The 24,845-nt window shown below is 38.7% G+C and overlaps 1 protein-coding gene across 7 annotated transcripts in view; it reads left to right on the plus strand.

Annotated features, from left to right (window-relative positions):
* The window catches only part of cacna1bb (calcium channel, voltage-dependent, N type, alpha 1B subunit, b), a 172,101-nt gene that overhangs the window by 111,525 nt on the left and 35,731 nt on the right, over nucleotides 1–24,845 (plus strand). For 5 of the 7 annotated variants that reach the window (XM_042394880.1, XM_042394881.1, XM_042394883.1 and 2 more), the window contains 10 exons: nucleotides 1,788–1,850; nucleotides 4,621–5,367; nucleotides 6,982–7,187; nucleotides 8,342–8,471; nucleotides 9,153–9,282; nucleotides 10,053–10,112; nucleotides 10,711–10,817; nucleotides 18,779–18,875; nucleotides 22,074–22,234; nucleotides 22,500–22,637. In XM_042394880.1, the coding sequence (XP_042250814.1) occupies nucleotides 1,788–1,850; nucleotides 4,621–5,367; nucleotides 6,982–7,187; nucleotides 8,342–8,471; nucleotides 9,153–9,282; nucleotides 10,053–10,112; nucleotides 10,711–10,817; nucleotides 18,779–18,875; nucleotides 22,074–22,234; nucleotides 22,500–22,637 (1,839 nt within the window). The remainder of the gene's footprint in view (nucleotides 1–1,787; nucleotides 1,851–4,620; nucleotides 5,368–6,981; nucleotides 7,188–8,341; nucleotides 8,472–9,152; nucleotides 9,283–10,052; nucleotides 10,113–10,710; nucleotides 10,818–18,778; nucleotides 18,876–22,073; nucleotides 22,235–22,499; nucleotides 22,638–24,845) is intronic. The other 2 variants (XM_042394882.1, XM_042394884.1) reach the window with 1 other exon arrangement.

A 24,845-nucleotide genomic window follows, 5' to 3' on the forward strand; every position in this document is an offset into this window, starting at 1 on the left:
TATTACATCAACACCAGAAAGGTCATGACTCTAGATGGTCTTATTTCCTGGCCTACATCTTTTTTGTTTTGAGAGAATATAAAAGAAAAATGAGGAACCAGGAAGATAAAAATATGTCTTGAAATGTGTGTAAACCTCTGTCATCATAACCATCAGAAAAAGTCAATTAAAAACTATATTAAATATACCCTGTGGAGTTTCACTAGTAGCACTATGAAGCAATGTTTTCATCATAGGGTCCCTGTGTGGTTTGTGTCGTGCTGCTCACAAGGAAGTGTACACACCTGCATGAGCACCACTTTCACACTAATCAACAGCTGGTGGTAACATGCAGATGTAGGAATGTGCCAATAAAAGCAGGGAAGAAGAACACTGTAAGCCAGCAAACATGAATGTAAACAATACACAATTTGAAATATTTTTTTAAAATCTGCTTTGAAAAATTTTGATGTGAGAGGAAATGCATTCAACACATCTGTCAGGCCTTAAGAATACACAGACTCATTATAAACATACTTTTTGTCTGTTTACAAGAAAACTCCACAGGGCTCCTTTAATTCAAAACTTTTGACACATGATCAATCCATGGATCCATACTTCAGCACAGTTGCCAATTAAGAATGCCTTTATATATCTATTCTTTTCATCCCCTGGACTTATTTGGGAAGAAAGGCTAAACAGATAAACAGAGAGACAGGAGATTCTACTGTTGAACCTTTGAACAAGATACAAGAAAACCTTTATTTTCACTGTCACCAAGTTCCCACGTTCTCTAATATGATAATGACAGGGATGTCCTGTCATGCTAAAACTTCTGACCCACCCCCTCTCCACCACAAACCTGTGACTGACAGGCTTGAGGTCAACGTGGAAATTAATTGCGCCTCCAAATTCAATGTATTTTTAGAGTCTTGCTGAAGACTGGAATTATGAGAGTCTGTCAAGTGAAATCTGGTGTGGAAACTGGAGCATTTTCATTCTCATCATTAATTTAAAGCTGTAATATGTTTGAACGTGCCTTTCTTTGATATATCTGTTATGTTAAAAAAAACACAACATATTGTCTATGGTTGATTGTATGTTGCATAATTTTGCATAGAGCCCTTCGTGTGATGTGCACTTTTACAAAGCCACTCACTCATTATACAAAGTGATGGTCTTTGATTCACAGTCTCTCCTTAATTGCCGTCCTTCTCACTAAGAAATAGGCCAGTTTGACTGTCGAAATCCCTGGTTAGCTAACTTTCCCTTATTGTCTGTCATTGCTGTTATTATATGATCCTGTGTATTATTATTCTCACAATATTCTCACAATATTTTAATTTGTACATTGAACAGTGTTGTAACACTTCAGTGAGTGGGTTCATAAGCTACTGTTTTTATTTTAAATGAACTGTTTTTGTGCATTCAGTGTGGTGTTTCAGAGAAACTCAGGGTTTCATTACAAAATGACTACAACCTCTTAAGGAAACAGACATCAGAAAATTCCTATTATAAATTATTTTCCAATCTAAATATATTAAAAACTCTTAATTTTTTTACTGTTAAAATAACACTTCATTAGTAATTGTTTTGCATTGAAATCCCTGAAATGTTTTAGTTCTGGTTTCTCGTCTCTGCTGACTTTTGTTGCTGTTGTGTTATTGAAGTAGTTGCACAGATTGGTCCTTTACTGTAAGACAGGAGGGGACAGGTGGACGGGCAGACAGACAGACTGACTGACTGTCCACCTGTCCCCTTCAGATTTGTGTCTCATTTTTTCTTTTGTTTTTGTTCTGCATGTACAGTTTTGTAAAGCAAAATCGAGATGCACTCTCTCGCAGGTCGTCCATCAACAGCGTTCAGTCACCGTGAGTTATCACTCTCTGTTACAATATTCTCCTCCTTGTCTCCTCTCCTCTCCTCTCCTCTCCTCTCCTCTCCTCTCCTCTCCCCTTGTGTCCACTCCTTTTTTCTCCTCTCCATGTCTCTTCTATTCTCCTCTCCTCCTCCTTCCCTTTGGACCTCCAAATCTAAATTGCAGTCTGTCATGTCTTCATTGCTGGTAAACTGAAATGTATTTATGACTCTTATTTTAAAAAGCCATCACAAAGTGCCTCACAGAGCAAAAACAGACCCCACAATTACATGTAAATAGCACAAACACATAACACATTTGAAGCTATGAGGGCATTATGAGTGTAATTTTGAGTGTAAATTGCTGGTACATAGATGCAGTTATGACTCCCTCTGGCATTCACCAACCACTGTGTACTTTGTTGATGGCTGCAGCTCCTCTGTGTTGGCGCCTACAGTAATTCATCTTCCGCTCTGCGCCCTCTGATGTGAATAATCTGTGTATAAATGTTTAATTTCTCTGAGCGCCGACATCACTGCAGGCAGTTTGGCAATATGCACCGGGCTAAAATTAAATGCAACGGCCAGCAGTAAGTTTGCTCTCCTGCCCGGCGATCTGTTGTCTCAATCGATTAGAGTGCAGATGGAAGGCCAGAGAAGCTTATTTAACATCTTACCTCTTTGAGATTACACACTGTTATTACTAGAACTGACTCTAATTTCCTTCACATCACCCTTCTCGTGTGTTTTTCAGTGTTCGCATGTGCTTTTTTTTAATATAAATGAAATAATATATCTATATTTAATACTCCAGTCCTTTCAGTGTTTCATCTCTCACTACCTGTATGTCTCTTGCTCACCTGTCTGTGGATACCTGTCCTGTGTCCTCTGTGTCTTCTGTCTGTCTGTGTCTTCTGACTGTCTTCAGGAGTTATTGTGTCTACTCCTCCCCCGCCCGACGAATCTTGAGGTACAGGTCACGAGATGGAACTTAACTAACCCATAAAAGCCCCATGTAAATAAATCATACTGTAGAGAAACAGAAACAGTATGCGGTATATTCATCCATTTTAGATGGAAATATGGACACATCAAAGTTTTTTGATTGTGTTTTTGTCAGAAATGTCAGTTTATTGCTTTTCTTTAAGAAGATACTTGTCAGGAACAATCATCCCTCATAGCACGTTTTTTCCGGCCTGCCCCATTTAAACATGACCTGGTGATTTACATGGTCTGTCAGTTTACCTGCATGCCAGATCAGTAAGGTTGGCCACACAACTAATGACAAAATATCATATTCACAAAATGTAAAATACTGTTAGGCAGTACCAAGAGATGTGTTTCAGTATAAAAACAGAATTGTGTTTCACATAGTGAATCAGAATGACGTAAGACATTCAGAAACATTGCATTTGTCTGTGGGCTACTATACTTTCCTTCTGCCCATGACATGATCTCTTATGCACAATGGATTTTCCTGTAAGTTGTTTAATTTGGAGATAAAGATAGAATTAATCCTTTACTATTTGGTCCCTAAGCAGTGTGGCACAAATTCTCAGTTATAATATGTTATATATTGTATTGTATAATTTATATACTTTTTACATAGTTATGTTTTCCTTGACAAAGTTACATAGAATGTTTGATTTGTCCTGGAAGTCTTATTTATTTATTTTTTCTCCAGTCAGTTGGAGATTGTGGTCTCATTTCTGATAGGCGCACCATGCAAAAATACCTTATCAAACTTGTTCCGCAAGTTTTTTTTTACTGGGGGCCTTGAAGGGCAGCAGGGGCCTCATGATCTGAACTCATGATCTAAGATCTAACCTTCTTTTAGGCAAAACAAGTTTCCTTGAGAAAATGAAGATATTTTAGGCTGTTGCAGGAATCCATTTCAGTCCTTGAAAAGCCTACCTGGCATCAGTTCTTAGACATTTGAAAGAGTCAGAGGAAGAAGCCTTGAGAAGTAATGTTAGAAACCTCTGCTGAGACTACTTGTCCTTTGCCTCGTCCTCATCCAGACAAAGGAGTAGTAAGTTATTCAGCGAAGATAAACTTAGAAGTTACCACATTAGTACAGATATTTTGCTTTTTTGTGGTAGAAAACCTGCTTTGACACTGTTTGAATAGCTGTTGATAGTTAAACACTGTACACTTGGTAGTTGATGCAGGTTAAATTCCCCCAGCCAAACACTAATATCTTATTATAGACAATATTTATTTTGATTCTCACTGACAAAACTGTATCCAATGAGAGTATGATTTAATTACTTTCTGCCATGTGGGAAGATTTAAGGTTGAGGACCCAAAATAAGTTATGGACCTCCCATGATGAGGTAATGTCATGACAACAGAATGTTAAGACCCTCAGCATTAGACAAACTTTACCATCGTAGGTGCTGGGAAATTAAAATTACTCATATTTTGCTATGGAGGATTTGAACTACTGCTCCATATTACACTCAAGCATGGTAAGTGAAAGCTTTACCATGATGAACATTTGTGATGATGCATCCATAGACCACCTTCTGCCGTGTACTTTTCTTTATTAGGGGCCTGAGGAATAGAATTCAATTCAGGAAATTGTGAATTTTACGTTACTAGCAGAAGATGGTGCACATTACAATGGTGTGGCTATGGATGAGACTGTGGATAATTATGTTTATGAAAATCAATACAGAAAATACTTCATACAGTAGAGAAAAGACAGACACAAAAAACTTAAACATCATTGTTTTTCATCGTGACATGATCTTTTCCTGTGGGTTTGATTCCTGTGTGCAGTAAGGAGCAGCAGCGTGCAGCAAAGACCATGTCAGTGTGGGAGCAGAGGACCAACCAGCTGAGGAGACATAACATAAGGGCGAGCAGCGAGGCCTTGTTTAACGAGCTCGACCCTGAGGAGCGCCTCCGGGTGTCATCCGCCCTCCACCTGCATCCTGACATGAAGACTCACCTGGACCGGCCGCTCGTGGTAGAAGCCAGGAATGGTGACAAACCCAGCAGGCCTCACGAAGGAGAACAGGAGGAAGCCGGGGACACCCGGCAAGACGGTGTGGGAGACAACTTCCACACGCACTCCAGGAAGCATCACCGCCACCGAGACAGGAACGGGGAGAGCAGAGAAGGAGGCGACGGCCGAGGAGGGAGGCACCACACCCATCACAGCCGGAGCAGAGACCACAACAACGAAGGTGCCCAGACGAAAGAGAGGAGAGGGGAGAGGAGCCGCGATGGAGGGCAGGGACACAGGCACCACCACCAGGCCGGCTCCCCTGAAGAGGAGGCCAATGACATACGAGGAGGAGTAGGAATGGAAGAAAGGGGACATCGCCACCACCATTCCCATCGTCCACCAAAAGAGGGAAATGGGATGTTAGCGAACGGTGCGCAGGGAGAGCGCAGGGGGAGGGGGGGAGGAGGGGATAGTAATGGAGAGAGGAAGGGACGCTGCTCTCGTATGGTTAGAGCTCAGTCTACGCTAGACGGAGAGGACTGTAAACGGAACAAGAATGGAGCCAAAGTTCACAGGTAAGACTGAAGACTTTATGTTCTGTAATTCAATATGTTTGGATTTGTTCTTGAGATTCCTGGTGATATTACAGTAAATGTTTCTTCATAATTAATAATTATACAGTGGCCTTTAGACCATTATCCTACATATTCAACTATTCAGTTATTGTAAGTACACAATAGTGTTTTTGTTAAATGAAAAGTCTTTTTATTCACTACTTGTTTTTTACTTTTAACACTTTACACATCAACTTTATTACTGTTGTGTTGCTTGTAAAGCTTTGTGCCTAGATCTCAGCATGCCACCATCATAACTGGTACATGTAATTTCCCAAACTATGAATACAAGACCCAGGTTGTAAAAAAACCAACATTTTTTCATTATAGATAATAAAGTTAAAAACCATGTACTTTAAAAGTTTTCAGCTGATGGCTGAGCTATGAATAATAAGTGAAGGAACAACAGAATAAGACAACAAACAAGCTCCTGTTCACTATCATCTTAGCGATCAAAAAAACAGAAAGAGAAAACTTCTCACTGTTTCAATAATTAAAATCGGTGCCTTGCAGCTGCGTGTGTCCCAGCACACCAGCCGAAGTGAATTTATTGGAATACATTATGAAAAATATTGGCAAGCGAATTCTGAAGTACAGTGTGTACTCTACCTAAATCAAACAGAACTATGTTGTTGGTTATGCTCTCTCTTGTCACATCCTGTTAATATTTACGCCGTCTCCCACTCATTGCAATTGAAGCGTGTGTGTCCTGTTTTGATGCGACCTCCAGTCAGCTCCGGCGGATTTGCAGTTCAGAGTTCAGCTTCGTGTGGATTAAACAACATTAAACTTCCAGACTACGACCTGCAGCATCACTCTCGTAGACTTTACAATCAGCGATCGCTCTTCTCAGTATTTATTTATGATCTGTATCGAAGCAGATCATAAATAATAAGGCAGTTTGACATCTCTGCCTCTTTAAGGCTGTATGTGGTGTAAATTTGTTGAACAGAAAGCTAATCTGACCGTACCTTTAGACAACAATCCTACACCTGAGTAGACAAACACAGCAGTGTGTGTGCGCTGTGTTTGGCTTTTATGTGTGTTTTGAATTTGCTGGCTGATCTGAGATTGTCGTATTTCCCTTAACACTCCACCGATATCAGTTTATGAATAAATTTGAGGTGAGAAAACAGCCCTGCAGCGGCAGATTCTTGCTTCATTTTATATCTTCATTTTACATATTTTTTCATGAGCTTCAGGCTGAACAGTAGTGTGTTACAATTATCTAAACGCTCCCTACAGCTCTCTGATTGGTCTGTTATGTATCTTACTGGGCTTGATTAATTCTACAGTGGATTTTCTAGACCTAAGTTTTTATATTCTAAGACACTACGCAAGACATTGTAAGAATAACAGACTATCTGCATCAGTTTACAGTTGTACATAAACACTGTATAATTGTATGGAGTCAGCAGTAAGAGTCTCTTTCTAGTTTCTTGCCACATAAGTTATGGTCTCCCAAGAGGACAGAAAGACTTTCTTATATGTATGTCATTTGGAAGAAGAGGCTTGAAGTGGCCTGAGAGCCGAGTATAATGATGCCTGTGATAAGATAAACATCTTCTTCCCCAGGGACAGGCAGCCAGATGCTGAGGAGGACGGCCTCGCCTCCAGTCCTCTGCAAACAATGCGGAGTAGCCTGAGTCTTGGAGAAAAGCAAGAGGACGCTGACAACCAGAAGAACTCCACCAGAGCCAGCCAGGCTGGCCTCAACAGCAACGCCATCCACATCCCTGTCACCATCACTGCCCCGCCCGGAGAAACCACCATCATACCCAGTGAGCACAGCACACCATTGTCACGTCAAGTGGGGAAGGATTGGGAATGTTGATGAAAAAGTTTTTAAAGTTTTGTTCATTAGTTGTACGGGTCATAAGATTAAAACATCTTATTATAATATTTCCACGAGTCATCACTTTACAACAGAGTCATTAAGGGTAATTAAGACTAATTAAAATATCACCACATCTTCAGATCTCAGCAAAGTATTTTGTGAGTAAAATCTTATCACATACAATAAGGATGATATCATAATAAGAACCATGTTGTAAAAAAAACAACAGAATTTCTTATTGCTTAGGCACAGCAGTGCTTTGATCTAAATGCTAATGTCAACATGCTAACATGCTCACAATGACAATGCTAACATGCTGATGTTAAGTACTGTCGGTATTATGTTCACTATCTTAGTTTAGCGTGTTATTATGCTAAAATTAGCTAATTTGCACTAAACACAAAGTACAACTGAGGCTGGTGGGAATAGTTTTGCAGGTAGCTATTAGATTATTAAGTATTAGACAAATTGAAGTGTTGTCCTGATGGACTATGTGCTAGAGGAAAGGTCAAGGGATCACCAAAGTTATTACAACCTGAGAGAAATATAAAGGTGTGTACCAGTCCATCCAACAGTTGTTGAGATATTTCAGTCTGTACCAAAGTGGTGGACCAACTGACAGACATTGCCATGTATAGAGTCATGCTGCTAGCATGGCTAAAAATCAACCAAATAATAATGCTACAAGCAGTGTATTCTATTATATTACTTCAATAACATTTGGATTTCTTTGCCACTTTCTCCAGTAACTGCAGTCGCTATTTTTGCAATCTGAAGTAGGAAAAGAATATACATTCTACCTAGTCTTGAAGAAAAATGAGGATGTTACCTGTAGCTTCTGGTTCAGAAATACTAAAGCTATTTATGGTGACTATATAAAGTAAAAGCAGCTTCATTTTTATTCAAATATGTGTATTTGTTTTTGCACATATCTGTCCACCATCTTATGAGAAATTACTGGAGTGATTGATACCAGGAAGTAAATATATATCTATAAATACCAATAGCTTGCCTCTTAAATACATAGAAAATATCTCACTTGTCACTAATGTTTGTGCTTCTTTGGGCTAAATGAGTGTATTTATTTTTCCACACCAGTGAACAACATCGACTGTGATAACTTCCGACTGAGTGAGGAGAAAAAAGATCTAGAGGAGGAGGAGGCGGCTAATGGGCCTCGGCAGATCCTTCCCTACAGCTCCATGTTCATCTTTGGGCAAACAAACCCGTAAGTCACAGCTGGGAGGTGACTGAGATGAGTGACGTGAAATAAGATTAATAGTTTGGGTCGAATTAGGTACAACAGAAAGCTCATTAAACCCACATATTATCAGCATTTGTCCATGTACAGTGGAAAAAAAATGAACATCAAATGGAGAATTGAAAGCTATAGACGACTCTTTTTTCAGCCCCAAATTATTTAAGTCACCCACCTTGTTGAAGCAATCTTTGGCATGAAAATTGGTCACACAAGAGGCAAAGTCCTGATAGGAGCTGGACTCTGGAGCTGGATCCTCCTATTTTTTGGAGCTGCAAAACTTCTTACATTGTTCATTCACATATAATTATGAACCTATCCTTTAATCATTTACAGAAAAAGTAGTCTGTTATCATTTGGTTAGCTTATCAAGCATTGTCCTCATAGAAATGTTCATTTTTAATACAGAAGTAGCTTTTTAGAAGTTGTCACACATTGATTTCATTCAAAGACATTGTGAACCCAGATGAGCCCGAGCCACGTGGTTCCCCCTCACGCTGATACATTTCCACCTTTGTGCATTTTTTTTGACAAGGAGGAACATGTGTGTTATTCACGGCCTGTTTTGGAAGGACGTCACCCGAATACACCTAATGAGCTGTCACTACTCCGTGTGCACTTTTACAATTTTGTACGTGTGTGGTCTTGCAGGGTGCGGCGGCTGTGTCACTACGTGGTCAACCTACGCTACTTTGAAATGTGCATCCTGATGGTCATTACCATGAGCAGCATCGCTCTGGCAGCCGAGGACCCTGTGCAAGCGAACGCACCGCGCAACAACGTGAGTCAGACTGACATCTAAACTAAATAAATAAACATCTGGAGGTACGCCACAAACACACTGGTTGTCAGACGCAGAGACGTACAGACCAGTATTTGCATTAAGATGGGGATGCTCACACAAGCGCATGAGGATTCACACACAAACATGTCTCATTTGGACTGACTGGCTGATTCATTCAGACTGATTGAGAAGTCCGTACTAACAGGGGTTGACAGTTCGCCCATATTGAGGAATAAGCTGCAGGAAGCATAAAAACAAGCATTTTTTAAAATCATTTGTGGTCAAATGCTCTCATTCGGACTTGAATAATCTTTTAATAAAGCACCAAAAGTGGCACATATCCAGTTTGGAAAAAATATTATATGTTAAATGTCTTTATAACTCTGCATGACACGTTAGCCCATGTTTTGAATTAGGAGGAAATTTATGCCCACAAACACATGACTTGACTTTTTGCATTTTTGACGGACAAGAACAACGAATTAGTATTCTATTCAAGCACACAGAGGGAATCTGAGGTGAGGTTGTGCGTGTGTGTTTGCGCGTTGTTTATTCAAGTGCTTGCTTGTGTGGGCGTTCAGGCAACGTGTGATAGTGCAGGGGAGTGCAAAGCTGACAGACCTCTGACAGGGCAGAGGAACACGTCGTGCATATCTGGTCCGTTCGGTTCACACACACTTCCAAAGTGTCTTAAACTGAGAACATCTGTCACTGGATCTGTTGATGAGTCATCTCACGGGATGTTTTCTTACTTTCTGTTTTTGCAGGTTCTCAAGTATCTGGATTATGTATTTACTGGAGTCTTCACTTTTGAGATGGTGATTAAGGTGAGGTGCTGTCAAAATGAAGATACACCGCGATTTGAGCTGCGAACCAACTCAGTTAGCATGATTTAGGTGATTTGCAAGTCAAATACATCGAGGGTTCTTAGTTAATGTCGAGCTAAATTTGTCTGAAATTGAAACTTTTTTTTAGATGTTTAGGTTACATACAGTGTAACCGTGGTTTCATTAGCATTTCAGTGACTGTTTCTTCATGTAATTGGGACTTGCTTCAGTATAGTCATTGTCAACCAAATGAACCTGACTTTACTAAGATGTTTTGCCACCTTCTGACCTGCAAATCATCAAGTCTGTGTTCACCGGGACGGCTAGCACACAGCTGACGACAGCGCTGCTAATTGGGTTTGTAGTTTTACACGTCTCATCTGTGATAACACTCTGTCCAAATGCCAAATACTTTAGATAATGAATGCTGTTGGTCACTGAAAAAGAAGGGTACTAAATATGAAAACCAGAATTTTTTATGAGGTAAGAAGGGATGAACGGTTAGAATAGCTTCTAGATAAACCCTTATATCAAAGAAAAACTCTGTGACAGCTTGTATTTCTTTATATTATTCAATTTTTTTTTTCTGTGACTCTAGATGATTGATTTGGGACTGCTCCTCCACCCTGGCTCTTATTTTCGGGACCTGTGGAACATTCTGGACTTCATTGTGGTCAGTGGAGCTCTGGTGGCCTTTGCCTGCTCGTAAGTCAACTTTTTGTTTATTCTCGCCGCGTCGCCCAATACTTTCCTAATCACAGCAGGGCTCTGAATATAATGAGTTTCATGGATGGACACAACTAGGTTAGCATGCTAACACGCTGGAGCTCGGTGCCACTGGTCCTGTGTTTTGCTCTAACAAACAACTCCAATGTGTTCATCCAATTATTCCCTGTGAACTTGTAAGGCTTTTGTGATGCCTAGGGTTATTTTTCCAACATGACTATGTCAAATTCATCTTTCATTGTTACATAAAGTCTCCACAGCCCCTCTCTGCTAATTGGTTTAAGGTTCAGGAGGGGACAGGAGGAGACAGAAGGGGGAACGAGAGGAGACAAAATGTTATTTAAGTGCTAATGTTTAAGCTGGCATGTAATTGCAACTCCTGCAGCTCAATACACTGCAGGAATGAAAGATTTGTCGAATGACTGCAGTTTAGCAAATTATTTTTTCCTGACATGTTTTCTTCTATTTTTACTGTCACAGTCACAGATTGACATTTTGACGTATCAGATGTTTTTGTCAGACAGCTGTGTTTGTGTTCGAGCTACGTACTGTGTATTGTATAGATTTATATTCATAATAACAGACAAGGTGGAGGTGATTTTTCTCTGCTGAGTTCAGACACCCTGGAGCTGACTGATAATTGTGTTATGCTCACTAAATACATTCAAAAAGTGAAGCTATGTTCAGATCGTCATTTAGTTTTTAAAAGTTTATTAGCAGACAGTTTAAGCTAGTGCTTGAATTGGAATGAAAAGGTGCCAGTACACTAAACCAGCATTTGGGGCTCAAATCATCATCATTATTTATGGATTGAAGCTGATATTGGCTCTATACAGATCAAGAAGTCTAAACTCTTCTTCATGTTTTACTAGACACAGCTGCACATTTTTGCCTTCTCTCACAGCTACTTTGAGCATGAGACACTTACAACAATAACACCTTCAGTACCTACATTTATTATTAAGTCGAGGCACTTGTAATACAAGAAACAGGCACTCAATAGGACAGGAGTCTAACACGCCACTACTCTGTATGGATGAGTGCTGCCCCCATTCAAGCAGTGGTTTAACCCACGGTTAGGTCCATTTTATCATCGCCAGTTAGCTGGAAGCAAAATTTTGTCCTGTTATACAATTTTAATGACGTCTTAAGAGCTTGTCAGAAACAAGTCTGTAGTTACAGTTTAAACTGAGTTAATGAGCCCCTTGAAGCTTACAGACCTGCATTCTGGGTCTCTAGAGTAAGAAGCTGATTACTTATTCTGTTTCAATCCATGTATTTCATGTCTGCCACTATTTCAGATATGGACTCTGTCCTGAAACTCTCCACGATTGGTCACCTGTGTATTTTTCTTTGTACTTGTTCTTTCTTTGTATTTGTTCTTTGTTTCTTTGTACGGCTTTCTGTGGCTCTGATTTCTTCTCTTTTGCCAGCTGTAGATTGAAGCTTTTTCTGTCTTTTATCTGTTGCTGACTTTGTCTCTGTCTTCTCCCTTTTTCACTTTTTTTCCTTCCATCTTTTTCTTGCTTGGATTGCTTTCAGGAGCCTTATGGGGTAATGCCTGCTCTCTCTCTCTCTCTGCCTGTCTATCTATCCCACGTGCTTCCTGTTTGTGTCTTCTGCTTTCCTTCCTGTCCATCTTAGCTGGTGTCATTTGCAGATTTCATAGATGCGTCTGAAACCTCTCTCTCACAGCTGAATGTTTCGAAACAAATGTCATATTTTGTTATTTGTTATTCTTATCATCCCTGCCACAGTCATGATCAAAGATACTGGCATTTACTCTGTTTGTGTTATGTAACCGTGTTTGTTACATCTGTATTAGGGTTACATAAGTGCAATTACCTGTTTTCCATTTATCAGATACATTTTCTGTGTGTTAGCAGGAACAACGTACATAATGTACAGTGGGGCAGCACAGTGAATAAGAACAACTGTACTGTACACTAAGAAAAAACACTTAAAAGGTTCAAGCTTTTAGAAGAGCAAAAGGTGTTCCAGATATTCCTGAACACAAAAGATCTGAGTGCTGCTGTCCACAATAAGCATCCAAATACAAAAAAGATGCTAATTGAAAACTATTAAACAGAGTGAATGGTAGATAGAAGTCACTTCTTTTTCATTTCTAGACAGAAAGACTTCAGGTAATAAATATGCAGGATGATGTAACTTTCAGCATTCTGTCAGTGTCTTTCTGACTACTAATGCACAGCTCATCTATAAGCCCCTGTCCTCATATAGCTCCACAAATAAGACTCTGATTCACTCATACAGTGCAGAAGTTATCAGATTGAATCCCTTCCCCTTCACCCCACCCCCTCCCCTCCCCCACACACTCACTTCCTGTCCAGCATTTTGTCACATTCATGGCATGTAAGCGTCTAAACAGGCTACGTTCACATTGCGAGTCTTAAAGGATTAGTCTAGTTTCTTATAACTTGAATGTTAATTTTGTAGTTTTGGTTTTTCTATTGGTTATGATGACATTACTCATCAAGCTAGTTGCTGAAAGCTGGGAATGCAGTGACATGGCTAGAAAGAGTTTAGTGGGAGATTCAGGTGTGTTAGTAGCAGATAACGTAGCCTCCAGCCTCTAGCATCAGGCTAAGATGATGGAGTGGGTTACAGAGGTCAGGTAACCTCACGTCTTTTGAAGCCCACCTGCCCAGGTTTGTTTAATTTTCAAACTTGTAATCTTCAGCCCTTGCCAACACTGACTCAAGTGACATCACCTGAGGCAATCTATCAGACTTCACAGCTCCAGCTTCAATACTCCCCAACACCAGTAAACACACTTTGATGTGTGAAATCTGCACACTTTGCTTTTGATATTATACATTTTCACATAGGTTACTGGTTTCCTAAAATACTGTCTTGCGCAGTGATTATGTCGTATGACATGATCAGAGCTGACACTGAGCACACTGACTATAATTCGGACAGTCTTGATTTTTCAGAACCGAATGGACCCGTGAATATCTCTACAATAGAGTTATTTGAAAAGCAGGAATAATTGTAAATGTGAGCAATGTTTCAGAGTTCTCAAACCAATGTTGGTAAATTAAACTTTTAATAAAAGATCGTATAGATTTACAGAAGCTAGTAAAACAGTGTCTAGCTTGAAAGTGATGTCAAGACTTTGAGATCTTACAGAAATTTGAAGCAGTATGTAACAGATTTAGGATCAGAGGAGCTGAAGTTGTTGAACTGAGGAGTGGAAAAAGTTTGATTAATTTTGTATTTTTTTTTCATCTGTTCACTCTATCATTAAAAAACAGATCTGACTTTATCCACTCTCAGCTGCAGTGTGAACGTAGTCGTACAGATTGTTTTCATCAAATTGTCCTCAAACTGTCTATTGCATCATGATCATCCTCTTGCTATAAATCACATTCAGTCACACATTCAGTACATCATCACTATTTCATTTTAATATTTTATCATTCTCGTCCACGGCTTTGCTCTTTCACAGGGTAATTTGTTTAGTGCTTCTATTTGTCTCTTACCTTCGTTCCCTTTTCGATGTGCTTTGATTGTGCTTGTGCTTTGAATTTGATCAATTTGAAGTCCTAATAATGTCTCTGTATCCTCACGTCTGTGTGATATTTGCTTAAAATGTTTATTTTGCTCTGTCTTTCTTCTATATGCTTGTTTGCTCAATTTGTGTGGGTGGTGTTTGTGTTTGTGTATCGTGTGTGTTTGTGTGCTTATCATTGCTTTTTCTCATCAGATCGCAACAAAGCGTGGCCAGGTGGGAACTGTCCCTATCTACCTTTTTGCTTAATCACCCTCCTTGTCACCTTTTTCCCCCACATGTGAAGCACAGAACTCCTCTTATCAACCTTTCCAAATGAATTTTGTTACCCTCCATCCCAAGGTGCTTGGGATAACATCATAATTTCCCTCCCTCTTTCCAGTCCTCCCTTTTGGAAAAAGTAACCTTCCGTCCCAATATTGGGACATCAAGACAAAAGACAATATTGGGAACTCCATTTTATAGCTTTCAGAAGACCAACATATAGCTGCTGACATACACTAATATGAATCTGGTATGAATCTAATATGAATGAAACTTAGCTTATCAAAGCTAAAAAAAAAAAAAAGTCCTTCATTTTCATTTCACCTTCCAGTAAATCTCCTTTAATCACGACTAAAGTGGGTTTAATTGGTCAAATTGCGAAGAGATTATACGCCTGCAGCTTGATTCACCTCCCCCGCCCTTCACCTACGTCTCTCTTACCTCTTTATGCAGTGGACTTACACACAGATCAATAAAGGATTATAGCTTTCCAGCAGATTTCACCTTGACTGGCTATATCATTGAAAAGCAGGTGTTTCTTACAGCCTGCACAGTCAGTGTATGTGAGGGAAATAATAAATAAAATAAATAATAATAATAATAATAATAAACATATTGTATGTAAAGTGCAATGGTTTGGTTTTTGCCTTTTTGAAATAAAAAAAAACATTTTTTTAGAAGTGAACAATCATTTAAACTACTGATCCTGATTTTATGTCCACATATATCCAAAAGATGTTTTTTTGTTCTTAACAGCTGGAAGAAAATGCTGATTGATTACAGTAAACAGGATCCTCTTGCATGGTTGGAAAATGCTCCAAGTAATATAAAGTAAAGAGTAAAATAGAGACGAAAGAGGATGAGAGCTGCTTCCAGATCCTCTAAATAAACAAACAAACATACACATATTTAATTACAAACTGTTTGTGCTTCAAATAATATTTTTAACCTCATTTTAACCTGAATTTTGTAGTTTTTTTAATAATCAAAATAAACTCTGACAAATTATCATGGATAAATTATCATAGATATCCTAGATAGAAGGATAGTGTCGTGCTTCCTGTTTTGCTGAGGCGGTGAGCTGATTGGACATCAGATCTCGCGTCTATAAACAGGAAATGTTCCTCATTCTCTGGAGGGGGCAGCTGAGAGGACCAGAGTCACGATGACTGAGGATGACCTCACATGCCTGGCCGCTGTGCACGTCAAGCAATCAGTGCCGATCAATGTGCATCGATGTGAACACGCGACCTTGTCCCCCCATGCCCACGGTGCTTCTGAAAGCTATTGGGAGACTGTTGCTGTCTCAATGTGTTGAGGTCCTTGAATAGCGAGGGCTGGCGTTGACTTTGCAGATTGCATGCCAGGGTAACCAAGTCATCCAAGCATGAGAGCTGCATGCCATTTTGTCAGACGTAGAGTTTTCCATTGAGAAAGGAAAAGGCCCGAGACTTAAATGTATGGAACCATGCTTCTCTCCTGTGTGAGCTCCGTCCCACCTCACGTTATACTCCACATCACATAAAAAATAGATATAGCTCATTATTGTTTTTCACCCAGCCACAACTTAAAACAGTTGTTCTCATGAGTCCCTCAGTCCCATGAATAACATCCACCAGCCTAACAGGTGTATTTTTAAATGACTGACTAATCTGAGTGGGCCTGAGTGAGTGTGTGTGTGTCTCTGTGTGTATGGGGATGTTTAAAGTGAAGGAAGAACAGGAAGGAAGGAGATAAGAGAAGAAGCCAGCTGATAGAATGATGATGCTTTATTTTACAAGTCACTTTGTATCCAAATTATTTCCTAGAAATGAGTTGATATTTACCTTATTTTCCTGGAATGGTCTTTCAAATCAGGTGTTTATTGCAAGGAAATTGACATGCTGTTCAATTACTCAGACTCACTTGTTTGAGTGTTTAAGAAAGAACCAGGAAATGTAGTAATCTTTAACTTAATAGTTAAATAAAAGTAGTACTTTCTGGAAGGAACTGTGAAGGCTTACTGTAATAACTGAACAAACTGAGAAGATCAATTTGGTAAACAGAGATATAGTTTGCTTTTGGAAACTTAAGTCCTCATATTTGTTGAATTTTATGTAGTCTACATGACATATTAATTGGACAAAGTGCCAAATACTGTAGTGTGATTTGATGTTCCTTTACGTAGTCCTCATGTATTCCTTTGTAGGAAAGTTCACAAGAAATAACAGTTATGTCAATTACTTTTTAGTAAAAGACCTGTAAAATAAATGAAAATGTTCATGAAAATGACCACAACTGAACTCCTGTTTGTGTGACGGTGAGCAGAAGTCACTGGATAAATGCTGCGTGTATTTTTATAATGTCTGTTTAAGGACGTGAGAGCGTAATTTTATCTTTGTTAGTTTGGGTGAATATAGAATTATTTTTACAATAGGATTACTTCCTGTCCCCTGAGGATGAAAACATTGGTTGGTTAGTAACTCTCTTGTGGTCACATTGTCATGTAAGGAGTAGGGTTTTTAGACTTTTTCTTTTCTAGTGTGTTTGTGTCCTTCTCTGCACCCTTCACACGTGAAATTATTGCTATGCACACACTCACACACAAACACACACACACACATATGTATACGCTCTCGTTTTCTACTTCTCAGAATTTTTTAAAGAAGGAACAAATGAGAAACACTTCTTATCGAGAGTGACAGCCACATTGTGTGTTTGTGTGACTAATTAATTAAAAATCCCTCTCTCACTGTCCTTGGCCAATGTCAGTCTCTGAGTGAATGATGGTTCAGCTGTATGTTATTAGCATAAGAGCTAGTTTTTAAACCCCCACACCCACCTCCCACTCTATGACCATTTAACAAAACCTGCTACATTTGCATATGACTGACAGCAGTGGTTCCTGCAAAGAAGCTGACTCCTCAACCAGGGGCTGATTCTTTGTGCATTTACTTAAATACTGTTAAATGTTTATATGTTATTCTACAGGAACAGCGTTTTAGCTTTGTGTGACTGTTAGAGTCTTTTAGTGACACACTAACAACGGCAACAAATCTGTTACTGTTAGTAAAAGAAGCAATACAACAGTGATACAGTTAAAGTAAACGAGTAGTGAAATGCACACGTGAAGAAGAAGAGTGGAGTTTGAAAATGGGAAAGTGTAAAGGATGAAAGGAAAGGAAAAAAGGGTGGAAGGAAGAAAGGAGGATGTGGGAAGGACATGATGAAAGAGAAGCACAGAAGTAGGGAGGAAGGAAGGAATAAAGGAAAAAAGAAAGGCAGTAGAGAAGGATGGAGGATAGGAATAAAAGAACAGAAAGAATTAAGGAAAAAAGAAAAAAGACAATGAATGAAGAAAAAAGAAAAATGACAAAAGAAAGGAAAAAAGGACAAAGAATAGAAGGAAGGAAAAAATACAAGAAAAAGATGGAAAAAAGGAAAGAAAAAAGAGAGGAGGAAAGAAAGAAGGAATGGAAGAAGAAAGACAGAAGTGAATGTTGGAAGATAGGAAAGGAAGAAAAGATGGAGAGAAGAAAGGAAAAAGGACAATGAAGAAAAAAAATATAAAGGACAGAAGGAGGGAACAAAGGAAGGAAGGAAAAACAGAAATAAAGAGGGATAGAAGTGTAGAAAGAAAAGGAGGGGAAGAGAAAAGGTAGGAGGAAGGGAAGAAAGAAAGAATAGGAGGAACACAAGAAAGTAAATAAAGAAAGAATGAGGAGTGAAAGAAGGAATAAAGAAAGAAGAAATAAAAGAGACAGGCAGAAGAGAAGGAAAAATTGATGATAGGTAAGAAGGAAAGAAAAGACAGAAGGGGGGAGAAATATAATGTAACTACAATAATCAGAAGAATAAGTGCAGTAAAAACTACATTTCCCTAGTAGAAAATATTAAACATCACTTTAATAAAGATGCTTTTGCTACTTTCCACCTCTAAACAAATACATCTTCCTCTATTGTAGCACGTTTCTGTAGAATAACATTATGTACTCACATGCATGTACTCTACTAACAGACTATAAACAGGTATTTCTCCATGTACACAGTATACCTGATGTACTACAATCAGCTCTTGTTACTGGAGGATGGCATGGAAGGGTTTACATGACTATCTGTTACACTACATCACCCAGACTAACTGTACTCTCAATCTGCACAGAGGGACGAAAGGCAAGGACATAAACACCATTAAGTCCCTGAGGGTCCTCCGAGTCCTGCGGCCACTCAAGACCATTAAACGGCTGCCCAAGCTGAAGGTACAGTAATCCAATCTGTCACCCGACAAGCCCATTCTGGAAAAAAAAAAGAGAAATACCGAGCAGCTGGTGTCATAGTCTGTGACAGCGACAGACACACTATCATGAGTCAAACACATTTACAGTATATCAAGGAGGAGTGGATTTATCTGAATTAAAACAGTTTCAAATCAGATATAAATCTTTCATTAGTAGCTCTAGATGAAAGATTTGAGCTGTTTGAGCTTTGGGGAGTTCTGGGTTATGGATTGACAGAAGTCACACAAATGGGAAGTAAGTGACTGAATATTGCTTCCTTTTCTGAAGTCGTTCTGTGCATGGAGACTTAATGAAAGCCTGTTATTTCTAGGACATTCACTCAAAAGACAAAGACATAAGCACAGATACAGGAGGTAGACAAAAATAATTGAGAAGTGGCTCTGAAAAGTTTGTAGCTGCTCCTTTTGTGGAGAACTGCAGCTGTTAGCTTAGCTTCACAGCAGGAACAATAGAGGTCAACAGAGGTCAGAGTCACGGCAAAAGAATAGTATCAAAAATCCATAGAAACTTATCAATCCAACGTTCAGTGTGTGCCAAACACTTACATTTTTACTAAAATATGACTAAATAGCTTCTATTTCCAGTGTAGTTAGCGCTTTACCTTTGCTGCAAGCAGCTACGTTAGCTAATGGTTGTAACAAATGACAAATACCAAAAGCTAACCATGCTAATAAACATGTTAACTTATATATGGGCAAAACTAATGATTGTATTGATAATATTTTCTATTAAATACTTTCTTCACCATGAATCTGGGTCACCATTAGTATTCATTATGATTTCTATAAGTCTGAGATGAAGGAGCGACTTTTCAGAGCCTACAGTAGGTGAGTGTTTGTCTCAGAAGCTGCTTCAAAGGTACGTCCTATCAGGCTGGGTGCCAATTACTGTAGGAGTCCACCCCGTTTACACTGAATATGTATGTGATGTACTGTTTCAGCTCGTTCCCTTTTGTTAGTGCGAGTTATCTGTGTTTGGAATATGTTGTCATGCTTTTTGTGACTGTTCTTGATATAGTAATTTTGGAGGAATTCTTGCACCAGCATTTTGAGCCTGATTGATACGAACTAGTGCACTTTTGCAATCATCTGGCCTATTTGGAGCTCAGTTAGTCACTTCACAATGTTGGTATTCAGTTAAATATGAGCCACCTTTGTCGTAGTGTTTTGTAATTGTGATTAAGTAAGTCTTTATATACAACGTGTTAAATTTGTGTGTATGTACAGAATTACTTCCTGTACTTCCAAAAAATGTAAAAGAAATGAACCAGAGTGCTTCTATATTATAGAAATAGCAAATTGTCAAAGAGAGACATTAAATATGACAAAATCACTCAGAGTAAATGTGAAGAAGGGGAGAGACCACACCATTCAGTCAGTGCACCACATGTCCCCATTCATTGGATGTACAGAACTCAAAGTATTACAATTCTGCAATATGTAAATCTGAATGTACTTATGGTGAGCTGGTGATTTTAGCAGAACTTACTAAAGCCACTGTGGAGGTATTTTTTATATGATTATAGCATGTTTCAACATATTCTGGCAGCATGATTTTTAATTCATAGAGCAAAGTGTAAGGAGAGAAGGAGAATTGGCATTATCAAAAAAAATGCTGTTGGCAAGTAAAGACCCTCAACTGTTTCCTATGACGCAGAAATGACAGCTTCCCTCTGGTGAGTAAAGGCAGCTGATCAGCCAAAAGTAATGGATCTGACAAAAGATGAAAGATCGGATTGGAGTAATAGAAGTGAAATGATTGAGACAGATCAGGGCTGGCAGAGTGACATGCATCCACAACGGACAGGCTGGTAGAGGAGGGGAGGAATATACTCTGTCCTCACTCTAGAGACAAAGGCCTTGATGGTAATCATCCATGCAGCAGTATATTCATTGGTTAGATTGCATACATGTCAGGATGGATAGACAGAGCATTTCATCTCACAGAGAGATCACAGCACGAGCTGACAGAGGAAAATAGCTGGACAGTGAGAGTGACAGGCAGGCAGACACAAAGACAGACTTTATGCAAATATGTGTGTACATACAGTACACCCAGCAAGCAATGATTTGGTGGTTTGAGGGTCAGAAGACATCTAGACATCTGGCTTCAAATACTACATATAAGTATTGTTTCAACAGCATTCATTTTCTATATTTCAACAGGAGGCAGGCATTTATTGTAAATTGAAATATAGTAGTTAAATAAATGCTGTTGAAACAGTGTTTATGTTACATGTAATGAATGTGACATATGACATATGACTGACATACTAACACCTTTTAAGTTGATATGGTTAACTTGTTTGCAAACAAAACATCCAGCACATATGGATTAACATTAGAATTAATTTGGAGTTGGGTTTCTGACCACCTGATGAATGTTAAGTCCAATATTCACTCTCCTTTAAGGTCTGTTTTGATTTCCACCAACTCCTGAAGGAAATGTTAAATACTCCACTATGTTCACCAGCTAGTCGCTGATGTTGTCTGTCCGTGGTTTGGTGCTGGGCAGGTAGCATATATCAGACTTTTAGAACATTTTTGCTAGTAGCAGCTGGAAACGACAATGATGAGAGCCGTGAGAGTGAACCCACATGTTGACTGGGACTACTTTTTAAACCAAATCACCAACCTTACAGTTTGGGTTATGTATTGGTTATGGTTAAAGCAAATTCTTTACTATATTTTTACAGAATTTTGGGAAAATTGGGAAAAATCTGTGAAACAAAGATAAAAAAGATTATATTCAGATTTTCAGGGTTTTGTCTTGATGGGAAAAGCTCAGAATATGGCTCCTGTATGTGAAGTAAAGAGAAAATGCAACAGAGCTGCTGATTATGGTGCAAATCAGCCAGACCCTTGAATTTAACAAAAAAGTGAAACTAGAAAATGTTTTGTTTGGTTTTTGTTTGTTTCAGTGGCAGTTTTAATCCAATTTACAGCCAGATTTTTGCATTATTGATTTTTTATTTCACCTGTATAAAATAAACACGGATTTAGAATTTGTTTCTGAAAAATTAAAGCAGAAATTAATGAGCCAGTTATGGTTAAAGTAAGAATAAGCAATCAATACAGTCTCCTGAAAACCATGTGTAGATATCAGTCCTTCACAACAGCACCTTACATTTACAGATATGTGTATGTCTGTGTTTTCCAGGCTGTATTCGACTGTGTTGTAAACTCTCTGAAGAACGTTCTCAACATCCTTATCGTCTACATCCTCTTCATGTTTATCTTCGCCGTTATCGCCGTGCAGCTCTTTAAGGGCAAATTCTTCTACTGCACTGATGAGTCCAAGGGTCTAGAGAAAGACTGCAGGTACATAATCCAAACTTACTCTTCTTCAAGTCTGAATATCTTCTTGATGAAACTATATTTTCAAAAGGTCAGTTTTAAAATCACCCCTTAAAAACTGACTATTTATTGAGACTTGTACCGTTTTGCATCTTAAGCCACATCTACATTCAACCATTGTGGTTGCCGCCTCGTCAGATATGTCACCTATTTACCTTTTTTTTCTCTCTATCCTCTTTCATTACATCTTTTTCTCCTGATTCTGTCTTTCCTCCCGTCTCTCTCTCAGGGGTCAGTTTCTGGACTATGACAGGGATGATGTGGCAGCTCAGCCCAGAGAGTGGAAGAAGTACGAGTTCCACTATGACAATGTTCTCTGGGCTTTCCTAACGTTATTCACTGTGTCCACCGGAGAGGGCTGGCCAGTGTAAGTCAGAACAACCGTCACATCACCTCATCAGCAACCTTTTATACATGAAATGATGTCAGCTGGACACAATGATTTGCATGCTGAATATGGAGCAGATAAAGTAAAATAATCAGTGAAGATGGCCACAATTTGTGGTTAAAGTCGTGTTCATCAACTCCTCAATACTGTTGAATCATGTAGTTCTTGTCTGCATTGTTAAAATTTCCTTTAGTGATTTGTCCTGGAACACACTCAGCACACCTGCAAGTAGACAGCAGCACGCAGATTAAACCCAACTGATTTCTCCCAGGCTTAATTACTGTGCATCTCTAAAGATGCAATCAAGGCTCATTGCATAGACATCTTCAGTCTGCAATTCTGTGCCTGAGCTAAAGTACCACCAGATTCATCATCATCATCATCATCTCTGTCAAGAACCATTTATGGCTGTTTACTTATTTAATTCAGTCTACTTACCTAAGAATGAGAAGTAAATTGTTAAACTGACTAAGCTTGTCATGATCATCTAAAATCACACGCTCCTAAACAAGAAGTGACAGCACAATAACACAATGACTGTAACAGAGGACTTGCAGCTAAATTTTAAATTTAAATATACAGTATAGCCAGTTTCTGGTTTGCGATACCTAAGAAATCATACCACTGATACGTTACCTTCTGCACACCCATAGTCACACAATGTTGCAACTCTTTAACTTGTATAGCCAAGCATTCTTATTAAATGTAACATGTTTATTCTTCAATTAATGAAAACCTACATTTTTAGAGGTGTGGGTAGAGCTCTGCTTTTAAAGAGGATGAGTGGAGCTGATGTGACTGACCATGATTGATACCAGCTCCTAACACACACTGAGAACTTATGATTATAGATTCCTTCTAATCTCACCCTGTTTCCAAGTGTGCCTCAGGCAATAAACATACCAAGGCTCAGGTCCAACGATCATCCTAATGCTGCGTTCACGTCATGTGGGATGGATGTTAGAGATGGGAAAGATTCCTGTGTTTATGACTTGAGAGTGTTCATATCATTGGAGAATTCAAGATGGTAGTATGATTGTAGAGTTTCTCATGTGAGGGTTAAAAAATTAATGTGCTTTGAAAATAAAACACAATGTCAATTAAATATGGGTTTAATTTCCTTGAACACATGTTGGTTGACATAAGACATCGATGTTTGATGGGTTTTCAGGGAGCTGTACATTATTAAGCATCATGTTGGTTATAATGGAGCTTCCAGAATATGAGTTTCCCAGTTGTATGACTTGTATGATCACATGAACACTATTTACAAATTGGAAACAGGTAACCTCAGAAACCCCCACATGACCTGAATTTAGCAACAGCCTATCTGATGTCACTGTATGATTAGCATTAATGAAAGAGGATGTAATGCTGTATTACCAGTGGGAATTTGGAAAATTAAATGTTACCTGGGCAGATGTGCTGTATTTTTGTGGCCAGTATATTGGTGTTTGCTGTGACTTTCTAAATACATCTTCTTCATTGCATTATATTAGCAATATAGTTTGATTGATTTAGATGTAAACAAATCATGACAATCATAATTTTATTGCATTATTTATATTGCTGGTAAAGGGAAAGATTTATTTTTATTAATCTTGAAACCATTAAACTAAACTATATACAGTATGTAGCTTCATATACAATGACAAATCATCAACATACAGAGAAATTTTATGATTTAATGAGCGTTTCACCTCATTGAATGATCTTGTATTTATTTTAGCCTTTATTTACTTGCAAATTTTGAAAGGTAAACATAATAAGATTCAATAAGGGATTCAAAAGGATTCCAATTTGATAAGTGGATTAGATACTGGATTTAAATTCAATAAAATGCTATCGAACCCCATCCCTAGTGCAAGCAGTGCTCAAAAAGTCTGTCAGAGAACCCTCAAGCACTTGCGGTTTTCACAACAGGAAAAACAGATTGTGTAAGGGTAGACATTGGAACTGGGCCCACAAGTGCACCACCGTATCCTGTGTTGAAGGCGCACAGTGTACCGGACTGTGCCTTGACTCATTCATTTATTAATATAATACATGAAAATTAATATGTAATCCAGCATTTATATGTCAGGATGTGGAAATTCTGAAATTCAGTGATTTAAAAACAAATGAAGGAGCCTTTTGAGGGAAATTTATGGAAATTTGTTGAAAGAGTCTGACAAGCTGGATAAAGGT

This window comes from Thunnus maccoyii, chromosome 19 (assembly GCF_910596095.1).
Source record: "Thunnus maccoyii chromosome 19, fThuMac1.1, whole genome shotgun sequence".
Lineage (NCBI taxonomy): Eukaryota > Metazoa > Chordata > Actinopteri > Scombriformes > Scombridae > Thunnus > Thunnus maccoyii.